General features: G+C 44.1%; 1 protein-coding gene across 3 annotated transcripts in view; it reads left to right on the forward strand.

The window, feature by feature from the left end:
* Window positions 1-771: 771 nt before the first annotated feature.
* PRELID3A (PRELI domain containing 3A) overlaps window positions 772-23774 on the forward strand; it is a 48971-nt gene continuing 25968 nt past the window's right edge. For all 3 annotated transcript variants that reach the window (XM_075585394.1, XM_075585395.1, XM_075585393.1), the window contains exons 1-2: window positions 772-1261; window positions 23041-23209. In XM_075585394.1, coding sequence (XP_075441509.1) covers window positions 1230-1261; window positions 23041-23209 — 201 coding nt within the window. In that variant the 5' untranslated portion in view covers window positions 772-1229. The remainder of the gene's footprint in view (window positions 1262-23040; window positions 23210-23774) is intronic.

Genomic DNA, 23774 nt, shown 5'->3' on the forward strand with positions numbered 1-23774 from the left:
AGGTCCCAGAATGGACCGAAACGTCGATCCTGCTCGAATAAGCGACTTTATTATTCACCAAAAACCATTGGCGTGTCTGGATTCTTCTTCCTTTACTACACACAAGTTCCCTTCCTGGCTATTTAATCCTGTATGTACCAGTGGCAGGACTGCTATAACGTGAGTGCTCCTAAACCCTGAAAACGGGTTCAGCATCATAAGTTGCTTATTCCACTCCGTGTTATTATGCTTATTCCATGCCTTGCTATTGCATATCAAGTTGTGATACTTCTTCCAAGCTATTTTATGATCCTTATTCAATATCTTGCTATGCCATGTCATGATGCTTCTTCTATGTCTTGCTACACCTTTGTTATGGTACTTATTCCATGCATATGTCTTGCTATTCCATACAATATTATGTTTCTTATTCCTTGTCATATTCTGATAGTCATTCTATGTCATGTGATGATCTTTATGCCTTGCTATTCCATGCCATATTATGCCTTGTATTGTGCTATTCCATGCAATATTATGTTTCTTATTCCTTGTCATATCCTGATAGTCATTCCATGCCATATTATGCCTTGCTATTCCATGTCATATTATGATCCTTATCCCTTGTCGTATTATGATAGTTATTCCATGTTATACAATCCCATGCTATGTATGGTCGGGGTGTTCTCATGCTGCACCAGTTATTTTCCTGAGGCCCTGGCGTTCAGTGACGTGCTTTCTTGGCACTGCCCATGACCTGCAGGTGACGCAGCACGCACGTAGGAGGGAGGAGAGCGAGCGCCGTGCTGGTACCCTGCTGCTGGGAGCCTGAGATAGATAGAACGCCGACCTGGAGCCACCGGAGGAGGACCGGAGCGCGAGCCGTGCAGCATCCCCGCACAGCACATCCCCACTGACATCACAAGCACATACACATGCATGGTTCATGCACGGATGGACATACCTGGGTCTCATTAATATGTGCAGGGATGCACTGTGATCTGCAAACATGTATATAGGTATACATGCACTCTGATCTATATGTACATATATACACGCGGTTATAAACCAGTAGGAGATCTGTGCAGTCACAATGGAGCAGTGTGCTACACGCTGATTTAGGGTTACATTTTAGTACACAACCCGGGATCGAGATCTACAAGCCGCAGCCACACATACTGTACTGTATACTGTATGCTGCACTGCCAGCCCCTGCTTTCAGCACCAAGAGACTCTGGCACTGCGGGGGAGACATGAGGATCTGGAGCTCGGAACATGTATTCAGGTGAGGGGGTTAGAAGTGAAGGAAGACAACCCAGTGTATTGCACGGACTGTGTGTGTGTGTTAGAGGTTTCCTCCCCCATCAGGGTCATTGAGCTGATTTTGCTAGTGTCAGCACTGGGGATGATGAAGAGGTGGTGATAAATGCAGTAGCTCGGGATCACAGAGTGTGGGGTGGACATGTGACAGTTTCTGGTTCATTGTATTGTCTTCATCCAGCTGCTCTGTGCGAGACAATAGGATTGGCATTTGCCTGCACAAGGAATATGTACAGTATCTCCAATATTCATCTATATGCGGTATAGGCGAAAAATTGTGAATAAGAAGAGACCAGTGGTTGGAGATATAATTGATTAAGCATCTTAAACAGGAAACATCATTATTTTACCCTTACTGCCTATTATCCACATTTCTGCCAGGGCTGCAGCAGCAGTCATACATTAATTTGTATAACTGTCCCTACTGAATACAAAAGCAATGTGATGGAGAACCTATACTTGTCCATGTTTTCAAGCTGTGCAGTTTCAGATAATAAAATAACTTAATGCAAAAACAAACGTGCATCTCTTTCCTGTAACTGGCTTAAACCTTGTGGAAGTTAATCATAGAGAAATATATCCTTCTACATTCAGGCACATGCTATCTTTAGATGCATTATAGTGAGTGATTTTAGTAACCCTGTGTCAAGTTTAAGCTTTTAAATACCTTTGCTGTATTCTATATCCATTTTCCTAAGACTTTGCGGCCCATCTAAAACAAGCAGTCTTCTGCCACATTTTGGTGCTGGAAGACACCTTACAGCCCATTAACTGTCACAAGATACCTTCTTGAATGCGGTGCAAGGGGTCTCCCATCGTGGGAAGAGGCCTTATGGCAGAAGACTGCTTGGTATATATGACTCCCCTGAAGTTTAATACTTGCCAGAGAGAAACTATTTGGCTGCCGGAGTCAACGTTACTGACTCAGCCAATTGAAAGTCGCAACCTCACCGAGATATGACACGTCACTCTCTATTGGTGACCCCAAAGGCTATCTTGGATTTCTTTTAAATTATCTTCAAATTTACATTTTGTATCTACAGTATTAGGACGTGGAGATCACCAGAGTTTTAAGTAGAACTGTTCACTTAGGGTTATAAAAAATAAATCCCAAAGCAATTTTTGAGAGGATTGTTGTTTAAAGCAAAATGGGGTGTTTGCTTAGAAGAAATGTGACCAGTTCCAAAGTGTATAGCAATACGGAGTATCTCTGCATCCTTTTAGTCTCCATCAGTTTGATTCTTGGTACACAAAGTAAAATCTGAGCAACATCACAATTCTCTTATTTTTTTTTTTCCTATTAGGAAGGGTTTTAGGATGGGCTGATAGGGGCCAGCAACTGTGTGTATAGCCAGGAGATCTGTGTTTGTACAAACAAAATCTGCCTTTAGACTGCTGAAAGTAAGTAGTTGTATTCAGTATTGCTTTTGCAGCTTTTTTACCCTAGGAGGCTGGGAGAAGAACTGAAACAAAGATGTGAATGGCAGGAGTTTAATGAAGACTTTCTTAAGTAATCATTCACATAATCTGTATAATCAATGAAAGGGAAGTTTAACAAAGAGGTTTCCTTTACTTTATCACCGTTATAAAGATTTCAGAGATAGTGCAGTTGGTTGCTATGTTTAATATGGAAACACACTGCCCTAGAGCAGGTATTGAGCTTATGAATATATGAATGAGCTAATTCTCTGTGGGAACGAGCCCCCAGGGTATGGGCAGGTGGTGTCCTTTCAATATTCTTCTTTGTCAGAAATCTGATACCACAGTCAGGCCTAAAAACACTGCTTAGTGAAACCGGGCTGTAACCATGTGTCTCGTTTTGGAGAGGGGAGATGCACAATAAGAATAAGCAAAACTGCTGGGTGCACATTCATTGCAGTCCTGCTGCTGCAAACATGTAACCAAGATCTATTTATTCGTGTGCCATTGCTCCATGCCCTGCAAACGTTGCTGGACAGGAGGGCCTTGTGGATATAATGGTGCGCCATATGGATATAATGGTGCACATGGGTGGATGCAAGGGTTAATAATTCAGTGAGTCCTGGAACAGGATTGTGTATTTTCTGCTGTCTTCAGGCTGCCAGCACTCCTCAGCCTAGCTGTTGCAACTATGTTGCGATCCCTTGTGGGTTTCTTGGCTTCAACCAGTTGCCTTGGCAACCTCCCTGCCTTTTTACCAGGATGGACTGCTCCCCCTCCCCTTGCCAGGGGGTATTGTCCCAGTAGATTTCCCATCAGCCCAGACCAGCATTCTGCCATCTTGAGCAGTCATCTCTCCTATCCTGGTCAAGTTACTGATTTTTACCAATCCCTATATCCTGCATTTAGCCCACTTCCCCCATAGCTCCCCTTCCCCTCCATTGCTCTTATGTCCCAGTGTTCCCTCAGTACTTTTCCCCCCTTGTTATTTGTATGTTGTTGCCCCAAATAAACACTTCAGAAAGTAAGAAGGTTCCCTTGCTTGATATATGGGATTGAGTTAACCTGTCTGTCCCTACGCATCTAAAGAGTGTGCTTGGTCCAGAACACAGTGCCATTGCCTTTAGCATTGCAGGAAATGTAATGATCCTCTGGTATCACCGTGCCAGAGCCTTCGCGCTAAGAGCTCTTCCACTGGCGCCGGACAGGTACTATTTATGCAGATAATGGCAGCCGGTGTAAATCCTGCACCATTGTAAACTCTACTTCATTACAACAACTACATAGGTTAGTTGCTAACATCTCTACAGATACCTCCTTTCCATCATATGGATGGTAGTAAGGGTGTCTTGCTGCAAATGCTGCTCCGGGATAAATGATGGACATGCATTACTCTGCCAGTACTCCCCTTCTTTTATACGAGTAAAGCTTGTTACTACAAATGTTACTCCGCTGTAAATTGCTGCTCCATGATATACGCAAGCAGCTCAACAGGCAGCTATAATTATATTGGTACCCTCTATATACTGTACTCCACTTCTGGTGTATGGAAGTTATATAGGTTGCCCCAGGATCAATGCAAGTCACTCCATAGGTAAACAGATATGCATCCATTCGTTCTTACATACATTTCTGTATACTTTTTATTGTGCTGTGTTTATTCTGTCAGATGTTTACATATGCTTGGTTTTGAATGTGTTTTACATTGTTACTTTACTTTAGATAAGTGGTTTCCAACTTTTTTTTGGTTAAGGAACCTATGTGAAATTCTGTGGCACCCCCACCCTCTCTTATAGCGCGTCTGAGATCAGGTGCATTGTAAGGAACCCAAACCCTCTGTAATAGCGCGTCTGATATCAGATGCACTGAAAGGAACCCCAACCCTCTCTAATAGCGCGTCTGATATCATATGCATTGTAAGGAACCACAACCCTCTCTAATAGCGCGTGTGAGATCAGATGCATTGTAAATACTTCTGTATTTGGTACCATTTTCAAATTACCTGAAAATTGCAGGGAAACCTTTAATGATGCTCGCAGAACCCTGGTTGAAAAACACTGCTCTAGATCCAAGTGGATGCTACTACTGTACATTGTATTACAATCTGCACCCTGGATACAAGTATGGGCAACTTTATCTAAGTTCAACGCAATATGAACAGAGCTGGTTTCATTATTAGAATGCAGATTAACACAGCTGTTCTTAATTTTAATTATTTATCTTCTGCACATTTGGTACTTTTTCACCTACGTATATAGCTTCTATGGTCCCCTTCAGATATTACAGTAAGGGTGTCGTTTTAGCCCTTATCAATAACGTCATGAAGTGACCCTGGAAGGACGAGCTTTGTGAGCACTATATATATACTATCACTGATCCTGTTGTATGTTCTGTCCGAAACATTGACTTCGCAATTTGTCTTTATAAAGACTGGTGTGTTATTCTATTTTTGCTATTTTGCAAAAATGTGTCCTCGTGTATATTCCCAGCCATCTAAGGCTGGGGCCATAGAGGGGTGAGGAGTTCGGAGCTGCGCTGACGCTGAGGCTCGCCTGCTGAAATCTGCGCGATTTCATGCCCATGCAGGCGGGTCAGTGGGCGCGATCGGAGGCGGGGGGAGACTGAGGGAGGCGGGGCAGTGACGTCGCTGCTCCGTGCCGACGTCACAGCGCCGTGACGTTGACGCTGCTCCGTGCTGATTGGATGTTTTCAGCCGACAGCGCGCTGAAAAACAGCTTGGCTGTCGGCTGAAAAATCCAGCGCCTCCGCACGCCTGCGGACGCTTGCGTGAGCCCCCTCTCAAGGCATCCTCATTGAGGATGCAGGGGCTCAGCGCGGAGCGTCCGCACAGCTCAGCGCGGCCTGTCCTTCTATGGACTCGGCCTAAGGGACACGAAGAACAGCAAACCAGAGAACGGGTGACATATGAGGTTCTTAAGTCAATTTGAAATATTTGTATATATTAAAAATGATCCATTTGAAGGAAAAAATAATCAACAATACAAATTTCACCGGATGCCTATTCCACCAGGTTTTTTTTCTTTTTCTTGTATCATTTTTTCTCTTGCCTAGATTTTCTTGAAGGCTTCTTGATGGAGAGTGCCTGTGTGTGACTTATCTACTTTCACTGACTGTTCTTCCATGAAACTCAGCCTAATGAAAAAGGTCATTGATAGCAGGACTTAGGTTGCTGATTCATTTTATGCTTCTCTAATCTATTGATTTGAAATTGATTGTCCTTCTGCTCCTGACCCGGGTCAGGTTTCTATATTGTTTTCATGAACAAGACTGAAAAACCTGATCTAGAGATGGGATGTACCTTTCCTGAATTCATTTTGTTGTGGTAATTGGGGCACAATTTCTCTGTGTGTGTTGGATGATTTTTCTGTTGTCAATTTCCATTTCGGTCTTTAATAATTGATAGATTTTTTACCAGAAGGTTTAAAAAAACGGGGTTGAGATGTTGAAAAGAAGTTACTCTGTTGATAGAAACACATTGTCTAACTGCATAATGTACATTTCTTATACTTTTGCTAGCTAATGGTGGTCTGAAACATGGGTTTTCATGTTCAGGTTGTGGTAACATTATTTTAACTTGGTGCATATTGTAATGAAATTCAATGAACATATATTTTTGGCAGAATGGGACTTTTAGATGTGGCCGTTTCACTGCCGCCGCCGAGGGACACCTTTTAGCCGCTCTCTGTTTCGTCCCAAGGTAGGTGATTAGCTTTAGGATTAGAGGTTAAGGTTAGGGTTATTAGGGTTAGGGGTTAACAGGTTAATGTTTAGGGTAAGGTGTTAACGGGTTAAGGTTTTTCAGGTAAGTAGTTAAGGTCAGGGTTTTTAGGGTAAGGGGTTAAGGTTTTTAGGGTAAGGAGTTATGGTTAGGGTTTCTAGGGCAAGGCATGTCACGGGAGACCAGGTCTTTTAACACGTTTTAACCGGGTTTATTCACTAGGCAAAACAAGGTAGTGGAATAAAATGAAGTTTATTTGGGTAAACCCGCATACACACAATGAAATACAAAGATACAGGTAAAATACACACTTACTGGGGGTGAAATCTAGCCTCAAATAGGTGTAGGATGCCTGCTTCGGAAGGCTTACCCTGACCGGGATGTAGTCCCGGGCTTCCTGGTACTATGTTCCGGGTAGAATACCTGACCGTGACCTCTACGTTCTATTTTGAGAACTTGGACTTAGCGTCAGAGTTAGCCTCAGCTAGGCAGACTTTCCTAGCTCCCAAATGAAGCCGATTGCTCTGCTATTCGCAACAGAGCAACTTTGAAAAGCCTGCAGTTGCATCACCGACTCAAGTCACCAGATGGTCTGGTTTTCTGCCTCGGCCGTCTCCTTACATACCTTCCGCTGTGCAATCTCTAACATGGAAGTAGGCGTGGCGACCAATCAGAGCGTTGGAAATTTCCCCAGCAGCCAATCGAAATGGGGACTCGCCTGGCTGCTTTGTCAGAGGAGGGGGCGTGCCAAGCCGTCTCGAAAAGCCAGGCGAGTGCGAAATATGAATTGGCCAATGGGAAATGTGCCTACGAGCAGCATCTTCCCACAGCCAACCCATTGCCACCCACTGGGCAGGCTCCACCAGGTCTGGCAGTCCAAAAGGTATCCCAACGGGGTGTCCTTTGTTCTCCGGACCTGGCATATCGCTTTTTCCCGCTCACCAAACGTTTTTCTCACCTCTAGATATCCTCCTTTCTTTGAACTCCGATGTCTATGCAGACATCCTGGCACCTATGTAGATGCCCCGGCTGACTGAATAGACATTAATACAGAATGTATTACACATTAAAACACTGTTTTAATAAACTATAACTTTTAGGAAACCTTATACCTATGTGGGAAATTGGTCTGGGATAATTGGGCTCGAAAACCAGAATTCTGGGGGACACTGGGGAGCGCTGGTGCAATTCACCTCGCTTTACCCGCAAAACATGCCTGCACGTCGGGGCCAATTACGGGATCCCCGGTACCTTGTTCCCCCGAACTCCTGCAAACAAGAGGAATACATTTCGACCAAATATCGCACCTAAAACTCTCATTCCCGAAGTTTCATGTTTATTGGGAACAGGGAACATGTAAAACCCCAAACAGGTCAGGTTTAAGCTATGGTGAACACAGTAGAAGCGCAAATGAAATCAATAATAATAATGCCAAATAAAATAATATCTCCTCAGCGCAGTCTCTAAAACCGTGCAAAGAAGTGAGCAAGTGATCAAAGCGCAAATGAGTGAATATAATGAAGTGATAAAACAATAAAAATGACGGTGTTAAAGTGTGTCAAAAGAATGAATGCACTCACTGGTTGAGATGGTACCAACAGTAAGCTGGTATATCATAGATCCTCAAATCAAAAGGAAATAAGAGAAAACATAGCATAACAACATTTTAATAAGATCTGGGAAACACAGTAGGTGCCAAATTCACATGCTCCCAGTCATGTAAGGCAGTAAGTATATTTATGCACACTAAGACCTTGCTGGACAGATGCACACTCCAATCTGGGGGTGCCTCTGAAAGGCGAAACGCGTATGGTTTTTGATCCACAGCGGAGACTGTATGAATCCCCTTGACTCCAGCAGGACACCACAGACGTGCGCGTGCACGTGCGGAAGTCTCCGGCGCCAACAAATGACAGTCTGCGGCTGACGGAGTTCCTGTAGGTCCTCCTCGCGAGGAGAGGTCACCGGCACCCCCAGATTGGAGTGTGCATCTGTCCAGCAAGGTCTTAGTGTGCCTAAATACACTTACTGCCTTACAAGACTTGGAGCATGTGAGTTTGGCACCTACTGTGTTTCCCAGATCTTATTAAAATGTTATTATGCTATGTTTTCTCTTATTTCCTTTTGATTTGAGGATCTATGATATACCAGCTTACTGTTTGTACCATCTCAACCAGTGAGTGCATTCATTCTTTTGACACACTTTAACACCGTCATTTTTATTGTTTTATCACTTCATTATATTCACTCATTTGTGCTTTGATCACTTGCTGACAGGTTTAAGCTATACATTACATTGGGACATCCACAACACACCATGTCTTTATCTACAGACTGGTACTCGCAAATCATACGCAATTTGTGGGTAAAATATCAGTACTACAGGTAACTCCGGTCAGCAACATTTTATACAGTTTTTAACTCTAGTTGCCCCCCAATATTTACCCTTAACCTCACGCTCCCAAAAGTCCCCGTCCTGCAGCTATTTCCTATGGGGGACCCTAACCACACATGGTATCCCCAGCTTATAAGCCTGCAGGGGACAGTATAATGGGAACAGAGGTACAGGGAAACATAACAGGGTGCATTACTAGACTCAAGAGCTGAGACTCTCAGCCCTTGACATACGGTTTTTAGGGGCAGCCAGCTGGGCTTCAGCTTTACTATGAAGGCCGGCTACCCCCTACCGTCACAAAGTATGGTTACCATATTACCATATTTGAACATTCAAAAAAGAGGACACTCCACAGGACGGGGGGAGGGAGGGGGAGGAGGAGGAAGGGTGTATTTGCACCAGTATCTACCAACTGGCGTTGTATTCATGTGTTTGATATAGATTGATATATATATACATATATATATCAAACAAAATATTTAATGAAAAAAGATTGACGTTTCAGTTCACATTCATTTATATATGTACAAAAGTATAAAAATATATGTATACATATATTCTGGGGCACTGTTATAACTTAAAACCATTGAACTTTAAACATGGAAATGCACAAAAAATAGTTCTGGTGTGCCTTTTTGTCTTTTAATTATATAAATCTCTGCCACATAGTATTTACAGCCACTTAGTAAAGGAGTAGGATTGTCTGTACCCTGAGCCTGCTGTGCCCTGAATTACAAAAGAGCTTGCATCAGAAGTTCTTTTGTTTTATTTTGCATGTCATTGCAATTGCAACGTGTGTGTGTGTGTGTGTGTGTGTGTGTGTGTGTGTGTGTGTGTGTGTGTGTGTGTGTGTGTGTGTGTGTGTGTGTGTGTGTGTGTGTGTGTGTGTGTGTGCGTGTGCGTGTGTGCGTGTGATCCCCTCTGAGTATTCATGCCAGAATTAGACATGCTTTGGGCCTTTCTCTACACCACATATACTTGTTATCACTGAAATAAGTGTAACAGGTTTTCCCCCACCCTCTGAGAGATCTCACTATTACCCGGTGTGTATTGCTGGTTACCTGCTGGCTCACAGAAGCGCTGAGTTTCCGCCGGTGTTAGTGGGGAAGACAGAACAGGCTTTTGGGGTGATGGTTGTTTTTTTCTCACTGGTGCAGCGCCTCCATCTCCAGCAGGGTTCAGGAGTACTGGGGACAATCCCTGCAGGAGAACTCTCTTCTACGGCTCCCCCTGATTAATTGCAGTCTCAGGCAGGAGTATATAATAACTGGAACACTTTATTTTCTTCACAACAATGTATACAGCAATATAACTGGGTTCACTTATCTTGTCTCTCCTCTGGATGGTCCCTGGAATCAACCCCCAGGCTGGGGCCCAAGGGTCTATCCTAGCTTTCCCCTACTCCCTGGTGGAGTAGGAGGTATAGTCCCACTCCCCTAAGGGAGGGGAAGGTAGGTGGTCAGAGCCCTGACTCAACACTCCCAGCACTCTCTCACACTGGAGAGAACTGACTAAATTTGGCTGTGCAGACCCTTTTGTACCCCGGGTGAGGGTCCATGGTCTGAGCCCCTGATTGGGCATAACACAGGCCTTAGCCCGCCCCCCCCCCTGTCACTCAAGGGAGCTGCTTACTGCAGGGGAAAACCCGGATTGATCCTAACACTGCCTGCGCTGGTACTAGGGCTTATGTGTTAGGCAGGGCAGATTAATATCCAAAAAGAATACATGGCTATATAAAAATAGGTATTATTTAAGTAATGGCTATTATGTGACATTCCTTATTGAACGGACTTGCTGTCATTTCAGCCTGCGACCATTGCTTTACCCCTATGGCAGTTAAGAGGTGAATTTAGCTAGAATGTTTGAATGGCTCTATTATGTCTTTCCTGCTGTTGCCTTGGCAGACAGCAGTGACTGAGTATTCATTGCCCATTCAAACTGTTTTGCAATGAGGACATAAGGAGATATGAACTGCTGTCTGCTCATGGTCTGTACTACTAATTCTGACATCAATTAGTTTTATTATTATAGAGACAAAGAACATTTTCACACTCTATCCTAGTGTTTTTCAATGGGGGTTTCTAGGAATCCTTGGGTTCCCCGGCCTTTCCTAAAGGGTTCCCTGCAATTTTCAGGTCTTTAGAAAATCTTACCAAAGACAGAAGAATTTACAATGCATCTGATCTCAGACGCGCTATTGGAGAGGATTGGGGGTTCCTTACAATGCATCTGATCTCAGGCGCGCTATTAGAGCGGATTGGGGGTTCCATACAATGCATCTGATCTCAGACGCGCTATTAGAGAGGGTTGGGGTTCCATACAATGCATCTGATCTCAGACGCGCTATTAGAGAGGGTTGGGGTTCCATACAATGCATCTGATCTCAGACGCACTATTAGAGAGGGTTGGGGTTCCTTACAATGCTTCTGATCTCAGACGCGCTTAGAGAGGATTGGGGTTCCTTACAATGCATCTGATCTCAGACGCGCTATTAGAGAGGGTTGGGGTTCCTTACAATGCATCTGATCTCAGACGCACTTAGAGAGGATTGGGGTTCCTTACAATGCATCTGATCTCAGACGCGCTATTAGAGAGGGTTGGGGTTCCTTACAATGCTTCTGATCTCAGACGCGCTTAGAGAGGATTGGGGTTCCTTACAATGCATCTGATCTCAGACGCGCTATTAGAGAGGGTTGGGGTTCCTTACAATAAGGGTTCACAGATTTTCACAATATAATTGTAATCATGTTAAGGATACTAAAATTAATATAAGAACAGCTTATTTTTATTTGGTAACTTATTTTTTATTTGAGTTTTTAGAAAAACAAAGAAAAAGGGATACAGAAAATAAAAGGGGGGGGGGAGTACCACAATTTTAACACAGGTATCATAAAATATAACGATGCCATGACCACATCACCGCATATTATTCAGAATGACTAGCACTCTGAGAAAAAAAAATACAATCCTCAATCCACATTGATTCAGAGATCACATATACCCCCTAGAGTTCCAGGCCTCCCATACTTTTTGAAATGTTCTTGTGTTATGTCTCACATAGGCTGTTAGTTTTTCCATAGATTGCACCTCTATTACTCTCAAAATAATCTCTCTTGGGACTTTTTCAAGGCCCCTGCGATAGCACGTCTGACACGGTCAGGATATGTAATACAGTACTAATTTAGATAAATTGTAATTTAAGTTATCTAGAGACTTTCCCAAAACCATTATAAGCGGGTTGTCACGGTGTGCTCACCACAAACAAGGCGGACTCGCGGTGCTAAGGTGGGAATTGGATAAAACGCCACCTACAGCCACGAGGGCGCGTCTGGATTGTAGGGTTTGTCGAGGCAGCCGGGTCGGGAGTGGAGAGGTACGGAGAGTCAATATACTTGCCAGAGGTCGGTGCAGAAGAGGTACGGATCGTTGCTGGCGGTAGCCGAGGTCGGGTTTGGAGAGAGGAGAGTCGTTGAGGTCAGGATTGGAGAAGGTATTGTAGTCGTAGTTCGGTGCCCAGGTCTGGGCAGGAGAATAGCGGATGGTTGAGGAAAGCCGGGTCGGTACACAGGAAGGATAAGCAAGGCAAGACTGGAGGCAAGGATAGGTAAACGCAACTGGTACTATGCTCAGCCAAAGAGTAAGTTGCAAAGCTGAGCATAAGTCGGAAAAGGAAGTCCAATGGGAAAGCAGCAGCAAGGGGTGTGAGTCCAGCGAGGACTGCCATAGGGCAGAGAGCAGGTGCAGGGAGTACCTGAGTAGGAAGGCAGGGCTAAGAGCTGTAGTGCGCCTCCGTGCGCGTGACCAGGTGCGCGCCTGGGGCGGCACTACTTAGGTGGCGCTGGCGTGCGGGAGCGTAAATGCGGCGGTCGGGCAGCGTGGGAGACGGAAGCCAGCGGCGGAGCATGCGGCAGTGAGAGTGAGTGGGGAGCACACCGACGGCGGCATTGCTCCCTGAGCCTCACACGGGTCTAGAGGGATTCTTATCCCAATTATTTCACGTACCAGATTCTGCACTGTTCCCCAAAATCTCTGAATTTTGGGGCAAAACCACCAGATATGGGCCATGTCCCCAACACCACCACACCCTCTAAAGCAAAGATGCGTGACCCCTGGGTAAATCTGCCTTAACCTCTGAGGAGTCAGGTACCATCTAAAAATAACTTTATAGATATTCTCTTTAGATATTGTGCATAATGACGTGTTTGTTGCATTAACCCAAATATCTTGTCAATCTGCCCATGAGATCTCTACCTGGAAATCATGGGTTCATTGCACCATATAACGGTGGGGGCAGGGAGTGTTGAATTCCCGAGAGATAAGAACCTGGTACAAAATAGAGACAAGACCCCACTGATAATTTCTTTTTCTACATAGCCCTTCGAATACAGAGCACTCTGGGAAAGAACCAAAGTATCTGTTGTCTAAATTTAGCATAGATTGAACTTGATGGACGTACGTCTTTTTTCAACCTCATCTCCTATGTAACTATGTAACCACCCGGGGACAACTGCCTAAGTTAATAGCAAATTTGTAAAAATCTGAACACCTCAGCACACGTGAAAGAGTATTTCTGACAAAAATCGTTGAAATTTAGCAATTTACCATTGAATAGCATATCCCCCACATCACTAACATTTTTAGCCTTCCACATACCAAAAGTACCTGTACACCAACCCGGACCAAAATCAGGGTTATCAAAAATAAGGATACATCTCGAGGGAACTGAGCATAATTGATAGTGAGTTTTGACACTGTGCCAGATTTTAAGAGGGGCTGCCTCGTAGCAGAGAGGGAGTCCAGGGACTGGTCATTCTTTTTCATGAGCCGGTCCAAGGTTAGGGAGAATCTTTCAGACTGGGCCAGTATTCCAGACAGGGTTAGGCTTTTAGACCGGGACTGGTTTTCAGACAGGGACCGGCTTTCAGACAGGGAGGTTAAATCAGGGCTAGGGACTGTGGCAGCTTCTCCCTTAGGCTTAAGAGGAACAAAATCAGCTTGGTAATTTCCATGAGAAGGAGGAAACCCCAAGGGTTTAGCAACAGGACTGGTAGCGCAGGGAAGCAGTCCCATAACAGCCTCGCAGGCGAGGATAGGATCCTGCTCTCTTATGTGCTGGTCCAAAGACAGGGATAATTCATGAAACATATTTTGAGTCTGCGCCAGTTTCACAGGATTCACGTTTTCCCAGGTCACAGGGGAGCCAGGGGCAGGAACATAGGAAATCATAGTCTGTTTTAGCTCTCTAAGGCGCTGGGCCTTAATCAGGATTTTTTTACGGAGCTGTTTCTCAGACTGGGTTTCAGGCGGAGGCAGTCTCTCAAATATATTCTGATCTTTAGACAGGGGCTGGTTTACAGACTGGGACCGGTTTTCAGAGGGGAACCGGCCTAACCCCACCTCAGCGGGGTCCGAGTTTGTGGTGCTGGATATACTGTAACGTACGTGCTTGCCACAAACTGGTACCAGACCGCGGGGCTGAGGTGGGTATATATAAACACCGACCTTAGGCCACAGAGTCAGGTCCGGAGTGCGAATTCCATAATCAGACATAGCCAGGTCAGGATTGGAGAAGGTAGGGTTAACGTTATCCAGGCAGTGGTCAAGGCAGGCGGCACAGGAGTGGTGGTCGAGGAAACAAGCCGAGGTCATCAACAGGAAATCTTGGGTGAAGGTACTTCAGCACAGGAGGCTAGAACCTTGAGAGAAGCCACTGCAGCGGAGATGCTTCAGCGAAGGTGCTGCAGTGCATCAGGAAAAGGCCAGGAGTGAACTCCACTTGTAGGAAGCAGGAACCATGAGGTGCAGACACGCCACAGGAAACGCTGGGGAAACCAGCGTAGCCGCATCCACGCGGCGAAGGCGAAGTCTGCCAGGAACAAGGAAGCAGCGTAGAGGCTACTATGCAAGAAGCCCTAGGCAGCAGGGGACCGGGCGCAGGATACAAGGCACAAGGAGGCCTAGCAGGCCAAACAGAGAGAGTCTGTGACAAGCACAGTTACTTGCAACTAGGATTGTAAAGTCTATGTCCAGCCACTTCCTGAGGGCGGGGCAGGCACTAAATAGCACAGGGGGCCAATCAGGCCAGAGCTGCCCACTCGGCAGCAGGAGGCAGGTGATTGCAGAAGCAGGGAATAGATTGTCTGGAACCTGCAAAGCTCCGGATGGATGGGCTCCAGCCAAAGCCAGGAGTGGATTCCTGACAATGAGTCCAAATTATGAAGATTTTGTAATATTTAGAAAATTCCACGGCAATTTAGATGCGGTTATGAGTGACTTCCCGTTACCGCGTCTTATCCCAGAGACTCGCGTTTTAGATTTAACTCCCCTTAACTTACTTGTGAGTAGCTTGTCTTCTTTATTACCCTTATCATAATAGGTCTGACGAGTCCACTTTAATACTTTCTCTGTGTCTTCCAATCTTAATTTATGTAATGTAGTTCCTCTCTGGTCTGGCAAAGAACCTTATAAATCTTCCTGGATGGGCGTGATAGATGTGCCTGTTCTAGTTCAATAATTTTTGCCGTAAATTTACCCTGATTACATTTTTTAGCTCTTTTCCTATATGAAGCTATTGAGATAGATTGACCTCTAATGGAGGCTTTATGGGCCTCCCAGAGTGGTCGGGCTTTCGACCGAGCCTTTATTTAACTTAAAATAATCCCTTCGATCCCCGTCTGATTCAAAAGTGACTCGTTTAGGCGCCACTGGAAAACCCTGGGCCTAATAAAAGGGGGTTTCAGGAACATTTCAACTGGAGCGTGGTCCGACCATGTTATAGGGCCTATATTTGTCTGAGCAACCCGATCCAAAATATTTGCAGAGACAAATATATAATCAATTCTTGTATAAATCTCGTGAGGGAAAGAATAAAATGTGTAATCTCTTTGTTTTTTATTCTTCATGCGCCAAGCATCCTCAAATGTGAATTATTTTATTTGTTTCCTAAAACTTTTTGATTTCTTAAATACATCGTTGGCTATCTTTTGTCTTGGTGTCTAATTCGGGATTCAGGGTCATATTAAAATCCACCCCAAATATTATATCCGCTGGGGGGGGGGGGGGGCTCCCCAATATCTTCTAAGACTGATTTCACAAATTCAGTGGTCGTTTGGAGCATATATATCAACTAAGGTTAGTCTAGCCACGACAAGAGACCCCTCACCATTAGAAATATACCCTCTTTATCGCTTTTAACTTCTTCCAATTGAAATGGAACGTCATTTTAATAAAATAGCTACTCGTCTTTTCTTCTTGGAAAAAGAAGAATAGTAAGCTAACGGGTAGGTAACCCGAAAAGTGTTGAGAGGGTCCTGGCTGTTAAAGTGAGTTTCCTGAAGGAATAAAATGTCCGCCTGCATCTTCTTAAATTCTCTCAGAGCTAGTCTCCTTTTATTATTCGAGTTTAGTCCCTTTACATTTAAAGAGACTACTTTTAGGGATGGTTGATTAGTCATAGATTACAAATTAAAACTCACACTCTGCTTATCGTGATATGTGGGATGGAGTGCAGATGCATCAGTGTCGTTACCTGATCCTGATGACTTACTACGATCCATTTTGAAGGAGTGAAATAGAGTCTTTGATAAAGCACCTGTCGGGTGAGAAACGCGTCAGAGGACCCTGCATCTGTCTGCTTTCATGCTGTTTCATTAATAAATATTTTTCTTGGTCACCTGCCTCCAGCCCTATCCCTTGCTGTGATCAGCCTTTTCTCCGATTTTTGCTATACGTACCTGGACTGAAGCACGCTTTTACGGGATCCAGCTGACTCTATTACTGTGAGTTTATTTATTTCTACAGAACTTCTTCCGGTTGCCAGTGTGCTTCCTACATCGTCCAGCCGTCCAGACCACCGGGCAGAGGCATGTGCTTTCATCTAGGGTGAGTGTTTGGTCTCCCTTCACTTACCCTTGTTAGCACAGTTAGCCCCCCCCCTTATTGGTCTTATCTTATGGGGCTATGTGACAGGGTTATTAAAAGCCACCAGCTATATGCCCGGCAGACATATGTTTAGTCTGCAGTGCAGCAGTGATGAGGTTAACTTCAGCTGGGAAGCTCATGGCAATTAGTTGAATCCCAGCTGCCTAATCAAGGTGTGTTAAAAACCCCAGGATGTGCACACATGCAGCCTAGCTGGTCAGGAGACAGGAGTGAAATACTGAAGTAGATTACTGCTATAAGGTCTGTCTTTTTGTATGCTGTCTGAAGCAGGGAAATACCCTGAAACTCTGGAGAGAGAACAGCTTGATTTAAGGTCTGTTTTGCAAAGTACATGTTTTATGAACTGTTGTGTTTGCCATGCTGAAGAGAAGCTATTTTGTTTGGCATGCTGAAGACAAGGAATTTTGTTTTGTCTGCTGAAGAGAAGTTATTTTGTTTTGTGTGCTGTATATTTTTTAAGGCTTAATAAATAAGCCTTGTCAAGAGACCCCGCGTGTGTAGTTGCATGTACTCTGCAACAGGCTACAATAGGAGTGAGATTGTCTTTATTAACACACTTTATTGTGCACCTGGATAGAATTGTGCTTTATACTATATGGATCCCGGATTTACCTTATACATTGTATACCACACAGTGATGTTTTTTGTAGCACCAGTTAGGGGACTGCTCCCCATTCCCCTATGCTTTACTATCCTATATGGGTAAATTGCTTAATTAAATAGGGTAAGTCATCCAGATCAATTTCTTCCGGGATATTCCTTACCCTGAGGTACTGTCTTCTTTCCCGATTTTCCAAATCGTCAACGTTATCCAAGCTCCTGATTTCATCGTTAAGTCTGAATAACTTGTCTTCCATTGAACCCTGGCTCTGCAGAGATTGTTCGAGGTTATTCTCCAGCTGCATTGTCTGTTCTGTCAGGGTAGAAAGATCGGACCTGAGTTCTGCAACAGCTTTGACCAGGGCCACTTGGAAAACACCCTGCATCTCCTTAAACAATTCTTTAAGAGCCTTTGGGGTGATTTGAGTGTCCTCTATGTCCTGTTCCTGTCGGTTGGTTAACGTTTTCATCTTGTTGTTGAGGCATTTCAGGCTGCTGATGTTCCTGTGGGTGCGTGTTTTTCGGCTACTGCAGGGGAGCCCGTTTTTGGGGGAAAACAGGACACCAGGGGAGGCTGTGGCTTCCTCTTCTTCCTGAGAGGCATCGCTGAGGGTTCTTTGTTCGAAAAAATACCCGGGCGCTATCTCTATATGGCGTATGTAAGATGTAAAAAAGGGGATGTAATACAGCCTGAGAATAGTATTCTTGTGATGTCCTCCTGTGACTCGGAACCCCAGCAGGATCTATCCGGGACCCTCGTTGGCAATAAAATACAAGAAAAGATGGGGGAGCACAGTTATAGGAAACGGGCAGTTAATAATATGTCCTATTGGACTGGTGATCAATGTGGTAAGTGACACATCTATTGAGGTGACAGTCTATGGAGCAGACTCCATATACAGAGGGCATACATACATTGATGTGTGTATGTGGGTGGAAAGATAAGAGAATAAATAACTTACACGGCCTTGTGTAAGTTCTATCACATCAAGGTTTCTTTGGATTGCTTGTCTTCTTTGGAGGATGTGTTCTTCTGCGGTCGAGACTTCTCTCCTCAGTGTGTTTTCAGCTTTCTTCGTTTGTTGGATATATCCCTCCAGGGGGTTTTCCTCTCGTGGAAATGAAAAGGAGGTTAGATCAATACAAATATACAACAGCTGCGATATAGGGAAGGGTAATATAGCAATAAACCATTGAAATGCAATGGTATAATCAAGCACTCACACGGGCCAATGTGAGTGTTCTCCTATCTTGGTATCTTATTGTTGCCCGTTACTACAGGGCTTCAGATGTTGATGTCTGTAGATAACTTTCAAATGGTTACAGGTAGTGGTGTATGAGGTGGAAATAAAAGCAAGGGGAGTGGATAGACCGAGCCTGAGGAAGTCCTGTTCTGGACGAAACACGTTGCTCTGCTCTTCATTCGGGACATTATCACAGCTTATTCAGAGGAGACAGAGGTGCAGTCGTAGCTCTCCATCCGGACGCGGAAGGGGAGACCTCCTACCACTTACCACCTTACCACTCCCCTTGCTTTTATTTCCATATAGAAGCCTTTGGTTTCTTTGTTTTATATCTGTTTTTTATCTCTATAGATTGTTTTTTGCTTTTTGCTTTTTTGTTCTAATAAAGTTTTAATCCCATAGACCATAGTGTCCTATAGTCTGCCTTCACCCCCCCATTAGTTTTAGGGGAATACCACGAGAAAGACCAGAAGTGTAAAGAAACCACTACTAGTGTGCACTCACACTGGCCCGTGTGAGTATTGTGTTATATCGCTTTTTATTCTCTTTTCACCTCATACACCACTACCTGTAACCATTTGAAAGTTATCTACAGACATCAACATCTGAAGCCCTGTAGTAACGGGCAACAATAAGATACCAAGATAGGAGAACACTCACATTGGCCCGTGTGAGTGCTTGATTATACCATTGCATTTCAATGGTTTATTGCTATATTACCCTTCCCTATATCGCAGCTGTTGTATATTTGTATTGATCTAACCTCCTTTTCATTTCCACGAGAGGAAAACCCCCTGGAGGGATATATCCAACAAACGAAGAAAGCTGAAAGCACACCGAGGAGAGAAGTCTCGACCGCAGAAGAACACATCCTCCAAAGAAGACAAGCAATCCAAAGAAACCTTGATGTGATAGAACTTACACAAGGCCGTGTAAGTTATTTATTCTCTTATCTTTCCACCTACATACACACATCAATGTATGTATGCCCTCTGTATATGGAGTCTGCTCCATAGACTGTCACCTCAATAGATGTGTCACTTACCACATTGATCACCAGTCCAATAGGACATATTATTAACTGCCCGTTTCCTATAACTGTGCTCCCCCATCTTTTCTTGTATTTTATCGCTGAGGGTTCTGCCACCTGGGGAAGTTCTTTTTGGTGGTGATTGGATGGCTCATATGTCCACGACTATAGCAGAGTCCACAGAGCAGGCTAGAAAGTTCCCTTGCCCGTCGACTCTGCGTGCGCTCCCCCAGAACAGCTTATTTTAAGTGGGCGTGCTCCAAAGCAGTTATTTTTCTTACTTAATTAAATAAAACTGCTCAAAACAAAAATAGGGGGAGGACAGGCCTCCCAGGGGAATACAATTTCAAAATACAACAAATTGGTGATCTCTACCTGCAAATATATCACTCGTTTCGTGTATTTTCATCATCATATATTTTAAGTGCCAGCAGGAGGTCTGTAGGAAAAATCTTTTGGCCAGAGACGAAGACAATATCCGTACTCCAACCTGGCTCATGAATATTATACATCTCATCTAATAACTAGTTACATTTGAGGTTTTAGTTGCATGATTTTTCTCGATGATATTTGTGGCAAAGGTTGTTGCTCCTGCTGGCACATAAAATATATGGGGATAAAGAAACATACAACTAGGGATTTATTTTCATGGCACCAACATATTTCACAGCACAGTACAACGTGGGGCATGAAAACAACACAAAATACATAACTTAAACGATAAGTAATCATGTCTCTGCTCCGAGGAGTTTCCAAACGAAAGGAACGGAAGAGTGAGGGCACAGGGATAGGTGGAGGTATAAGGTCACTTACAGTAGCACGGTATTAACTGTAGGTTTGTGAGGGGAGGCCTCTTTAAATAGGTGGGCTTTGATGGAAATGTTGAAAATGTGAATGGTGGGGAAGAGTCTGATTTTTGTGTGGGGGAGAGTCTGATGGTGTGGGGGAGAGTCTGATGGTGTGGGGGAGAGTCTGATGGTGTGGGGGAGAGTCTGATGGTAGGGGCGGGGAGAGTCTAATGGTGGGGGAGAGTCTGATGGTGGGTGGTTAGGAGTTCCTCAGTTGAGATGTAGTCATGGAGAAGTCTTGGAGGCGGTAGTGAGAGGAAGTAATGAGGGAGGGGAAGCGTCATACTGCAGGACATGAGCTGAGCAGAGACTGTGTTTGAGAGAGTACCTGGGGATTAGGTTGGAAATGTAGGGAGGGTCTATGTAATGGAGAGCTTTGTAGGGGAAAAAGAGAACCTTGAATTAAACCTGCTTTGTATGGGTAGCCAGTGTATGGATTGGCACCGTGAAGCAGCAGACGTAGAATAGTTGGTGGTGTAGATGAGCCTGGTAGCAGCATTTCGGATGGACTGGAGGTGGTGGGGCAGTCAGAGAGGGGGAGACCCAGTAGAACCAGATTACAGTAGTCTAGTCAGTGCATGAACTACGATTTTGGTGAATTACGATTTTGGTGTATTGCATGGTAAGAAAAATATATATTGTAACAATGTTTTGTAGGTGGATGCAACAGGAATTCGTGAAGTACTAGATGTGTGGTATGAAGGAGAGGAAGGAGCAAAGTATGACACATGGGCACCTTGCTTGTGGTACTTGAAAGATAGTGCTGCTACTTGTTGTCAGTAAGAAGCCAGGCATTAGGTTAGGACTGATGAGGGGAAATAATTACTTCTGTTTTGGATATGTTGAGCTTGAGGGTGGGACATCCAAGAGGGAATAGCAGAAAGACAATTAGCTGAGTCTGGATAGGATGAGAGAGTTCAGTAGAAGACAGGTTGATGTGGGTGTCATTAGCTTAGTGCAGGGGAGCGCAAACTTTTTAAGCCCGGCCCCCATGCCAGGCCTCCCCCGGTCTCCCGCCCCGCTCCCCTACCTTCCACATGCGTCAAATGACGCTCAGGTGTCGCGTGACGTTACATCATTTGACGCCGCGTTGCCATGGAGACGCGTCTGAAACAAGGTAGGTTTCCTTGTTGCAGAGGCCTCGCGCGATCCCCCAGCAATAAATGCCTGGGGAAGAGCACGGGGCCTCTGCAACGGCCCGCGTCCCCCAGACAAAACTTCCGATGTTTGCGCACCGCTGGCTTAGAGGTTGTACTGAATACCAAACAATTGTATTAGTTTGACCAGGGAAATGGTGTAAAGAGGAAAGAAAAAGAGGACCTACAACAGCCCTGGCGAACACCAACATTAAGTGTCAGTGGAAAAGAGGAGGTGCCATCAAGCACTAAAAGAGCAGTCAGACAGATAGGAATAGAATCAAGAGAGAACAGAGCCACAAAGGCATATAGAATGGAGAGTAACGAGTAGGAGTGTAGACCCGGTGATTACAAATTAAACTTATAACACATTTATTAACAGCAGCTAGATGCACAATTACTCTCCATTGAGAACAGGGTGATCCCCATTTTACAGATAAAGTGAGATGTTTTGCCGATGGTGAAGCTTACCGCAATATTGAATAATTCCACAAGCACATTAATTAACGTCTGGCTCCGGTGGTTATCTGCTTTTTTGGAAGACGTCCCCTCGAGAGGAGATAGTAGGGACAGATTAGACATGTACTTTTGGGCTTAAGGTGGCAGAGGCAACTTTGGGTCCTTGATTCATATTTACATTTTGTACCAGCCTGGTAAATACTGTTCAGAAATGATGTTGTTGACATGTAAAAGAATATGGCTAAAACATGCACTTAAGATCTTGCTTACAAAGTACACATAAGATCAGTTGTATACTGTAGATTGTTTTGACAGATTGCAGAAGTCTCATTCTTATATTGAGATGTCTAAAGCAGAAGTGACTTTTCAAGACCCGAGGGATGTCTCAAGCAATCTTCATAATGTTTAACCAGTCCACTGTTAAATGGCCATGGAACAATCAAATGTTAATGATGTGTTTTGTGGTTTTTCATAATACTCTGCGTTTTCTTATAGCAGCAATCCCCCCCACCTACCCCTGCTCCCCGCTAGGACATTCTTATGTGATCACAGGGGTCAGCTTCACTCTGGCAACCAATACAAAGATGCAGTGTCATCAAGATAATTTATTTTAGATTCACCTGCAAAAATATAAAAGCTAAATATCTCGGGAGCCTGGGAACCCCTGGAGCTCAGGGTAACTTGGTCCAGTTCTGGGGAAGCCTCCAGAACAAATAAAAGGCAAGACAAAATAAATTACCAGTGTGGATTGCTGCTTTAATCCATTATTTTCTAACTGGGTAGACCTGCAAATAAAAGAAAAACAAAAAAAAAGAGAGAATTGTCCATTTGGATTTTGAGACCAGTTATGTTTCTGTACCATTGGTGTAAAAACACATTATAATTATACATTTAAAAAAAAAAAAACATTCTTCTTTCTCTGTGTTTTGTTAGCCACCCGTGGGACACAGTAATAAAGGCAGCTATGAGAAAATACCCCAACCCCATGAATCCTTGTGTCGTAGGAGTAGACGTGGTTGACCGTAGTCTTGACAGCCAAGGCAGGTTGCACAGTCACCGACTCCTCAGCACAGAGTGGGGATTGCCGAGCCTTGTGAGGGCGGTAAGTCTTCACTGTGTTTGATTTCCATTTACTTCTCTATAGGCTCGTTATTTCTGACACATATCTTGAGGGTTCTATGTTTATCCAATCTGGGGCTATTATTGATCAATGTAAAAATATAAGATAACAAATAAATATAGTTTTTGTCCCTATAATGTTAGCATTAGATGCATTTGTTTAACATCGGTAGACCTCCATTTTGAAATTTGCTGTAAATATTTGCAGAAGCTCTTTGAGATCTATTAACTATGCCCTGGAATTGCTTACACATCAGCAACTATAGTTAACTCCTGTTATAGTGTGAACACCCGAAGTGTGTCAGCTTTGGATTTTAGACGTACCATTATAATGCAATGTATTAAATTGTTTATCATTGTCTGTCATCCTTTGTCAGTTTTTGGATGTGCAAAAAGTTATCTAAATCTGAAACGGTGTATACCTCGCTGGCAAACCACTGTGTAGCAAATCAAACTTTTTTTTTTTCCTTGGTACATTGATTCATTAGTGCTAGCTAAGAAAGTGAACACTCTTTGGGAAACAATAGTTCAATAAATAAATAGATTTA

The sequence above is a fragment of the Ascaphus truei genome, chromosome 2, assembly GCF_040206685.1.
Source record: "Ascaphus truei isolate aAscTru1 chromosome 2, aAscTru1.hap1, whole genome shotgun sequence".
NCBI classification, from domain to species: domain Eukaryota; kingdom Metazoa; phylum Chordata; class Amphibia; order Anura; family Ascaphidae; genus Ascaphus; species Ascaphus truei.